At 38.7% G+C, this 2500-nt stretch overlaps 1 protein-coding gene across 2 annotated transcripts in view; it reads left to right on the top strand.

Moving 5' to 3' along the window:
* The window catches only part of LOC125031162 (Down syndrome cell adhesion molecule-like protein 1 homolog), a 49942-nt gene that overhangs the window by 46414 nt on the left and 1028 nt on the right, over nt 1-2500 (top strand). Inside the window, exon 8 of one of the 2 annotated variants that reach the window (XM_047621721.1) lies at nt 353-2500. This exon is cut by the window's right edge and continues 1028 nt beyond it. In XM_047621721.1, coding sequence (XP_047477677.1) covers nt 353-660 — 308 coding nt within the window. In that variant the 3' untranslated portion in view covers nt 661-2500. Of the gene's footprint in view, nt 1-349 lie in introns of both variants that reach the window. The other variant, XM_047621720.1, reaches the window with a different exon arrangement.

The following is a 2500-nucleotide window of genomic DNA, read 5'->3' as shown; positions in this document are numbered from 1 at the left end:
TCAGACTTATCAACTAGAGTCATCTCAAAATTCTCTCAGCATATGTGGCACTGAATGTACATTTTATGATTCTGGCGAGTTTTCAGTGTTAGATATATATAGCATTCTCGTTATCATATTTATTTATTAGATATATCATATAAATTTCTTTTTACAATTTAGATTTAATTCGCCCATTATTCTACTAACACGCGTACACACCCACACCTACACACTCACTCACTCACTCACTCATTCACACACACTCGCACGCGCTCAAAATCGCATACTTAATGCATTTACATATCTCATCGACAGTCATGCCCACCTCACCTCACTGTTACGGTATGATAGTTAGACCTTCCCTCAGGAGAATACCCCGCGGCAATGCAGCACGGCGTGTCTTCGTGCATGTCCCCTCCCTCCCTGGCGACCGTGGCACTCGTGGCACTGCTCGCTCAGATGACAGCAGCCTTGACGCTGACCTTGCACCTGCCGTTGTCGTCTCCGAGGCAGCATCTAGACTCCACGCGCACCTCTCTTCATAAAACGGAGGCCAGGACCTCGGCCGAGCGATGGGAGGAGTCGTTAAGACCTTCCGATGCCCAGGGAGGGCCACGCGGGCGGGGTGGCACTGGCAACAGCTTACTTGCCACGCCTACACAATGCGAACTTTCATAGTGGATAAACCAGTGTTGCCAACCTTGAAATGACTGTCCTTTATAAGGTGGAGTGTGAAGTATTTTATCTCGTTGTGCGCACGGTGAGCACATTTTCTCTGCCCTGCGAGAAATAACAGACTTCCAGTCCTTTGTGAATGGACATTATCATGTTTTATACTAAGGGTTAATTACAGCATATGATATTTAACTTTTAAACCCGGGTCCATGATGTCAGAAAGAGAATATAGTGACTACATATGTTTATGACTTGTACGACAGTTTTCTCTCCGTAAATATGCACATATGTTTACTTCGATCCCAGCCTTGCGTACAGATTGATGATGTGTAAAGGTACAGTAGATTCGAATGATGATCGGCCTTAAAGTGTATTTGGATTCGTGCTAGTAGGAAATATAGAAATATACCATTTTATTGATAATAGTCCTTTTACAGCCAAACTGAATCTGGCAGGTAGATGTTACTTCATAACATGCAATGTTTGTAATACCTAACTAAAATACAAATTGCTATATTCATTTTGTAATAAAACGTTAGATAAATAGAAGTTTTATTAAATAATACAGGTACTTTGACGGCGATACATTTGAATGTTTCTGTTCAGTATGTATCAGAAACAAGAATGTAGTATGCAAGAATGTTTGTATGAATAACCATGTATATATACATATAAATAGGACCGTGAGAGTATGCAAGTGTACAGAAATATTTACGTGTGGCGGTTGTATGCACGGTGGGACGAGAGAGCAGTGGCGTGGAAGTTCGCGCTCATATTTTATACTCAGAAAATACCTACAGAAGATTGCCGTATAAAGTCTGAACATGTAGAGGAAAATAGAAATACAAACCCGGGTTTAAAAGCTGTCTCATGAAGTATTTCATAGGAGCATATACATATTTGTAAATATATGAACAGCTGAGTTGTGTTTAAGTATGACTGAACACAGATTTCTTTGACTAGAATATTTGTATCAGATTCGGTAGTGAACGAGTATAAGGTGGTGTTATACACTTCCCGCTTTGAGAACATAGGAATTTCACACAAGGAAAATAACACAATAAAAAAAAAAAACGTAAGCAGTCACACGAACAAATTTACGCGAAATAAACACGAACAATTTCCCCACACATATAAAAGGAATAGGCAGGAACGTAAATAGTATTTGTGTCCTGCATATCCAATGCACATAAAAAAAAACTACGTGTGGGAAGTAAGAACGATAAATGTGGATTATTGTTTTAGCTTGGTATGCTTTACGAAAATTAATCATATTGATAAATCTCTTTATTTAATTCACACATCTACATTATACCGTTGAATATCCTTTCGTATTTTTATGTTTGTGTACGTATTTGTGTTGATCCAGCAGCTGCTAAACTGGAACAAAAAGAAAAATAATAACAGTTCTATTCGTATAATATTCCTCAGCATCTCTACACTAACATTAGTCTTCGAGTCTGCATTTCCATATACACATATTCACTGACTCACAAATCCTCACATTCATGCACATTCAGAACAAGTAAACGCAGATACAACAGACACATCTAAATAAGAATATACAAATCACATATAAATACACAAACAAACTAATCGATTATTCAGTATGAATAAGACAACATCAGTCGGCTGCTTGGATGTCGGGACATACATTTCTTTGTGAAATATTTATGTTGCGAGCTAAAAGATACCGTAGCAAAGAAAGAGACGGAAAAAGAGTGAAAAATGGCCCATTCCCTGTGCGTTCTGGGTAGCCTCCATAAATAACTTGTCTCAAGCAGAAACCATCTGTTTCGATACTGCCAGGGAGATTATCTTATACCCAGTAGCTGTTTATCTC

The sequence above is a fragment of the Penaeus chinensis genome, chromosome 12, assembly GCF_019202785.1.
Source record: "Penaeus chinensis breed Huanghai No. 1 chromosome 12, ASM1920278v2, whole genome shotgun sequence".
NCBI lineage: Eukaryota > Metazoa > Arthropoda > Malacostraca > Decapoda > Penaeidae > Penaeus > Penaeus chinensis.
The sequence above is the reverse complement of the archived record's forward strand: the minus strand, read 5'-3'. Positions and strand labels throughout refer to the sequence as shown.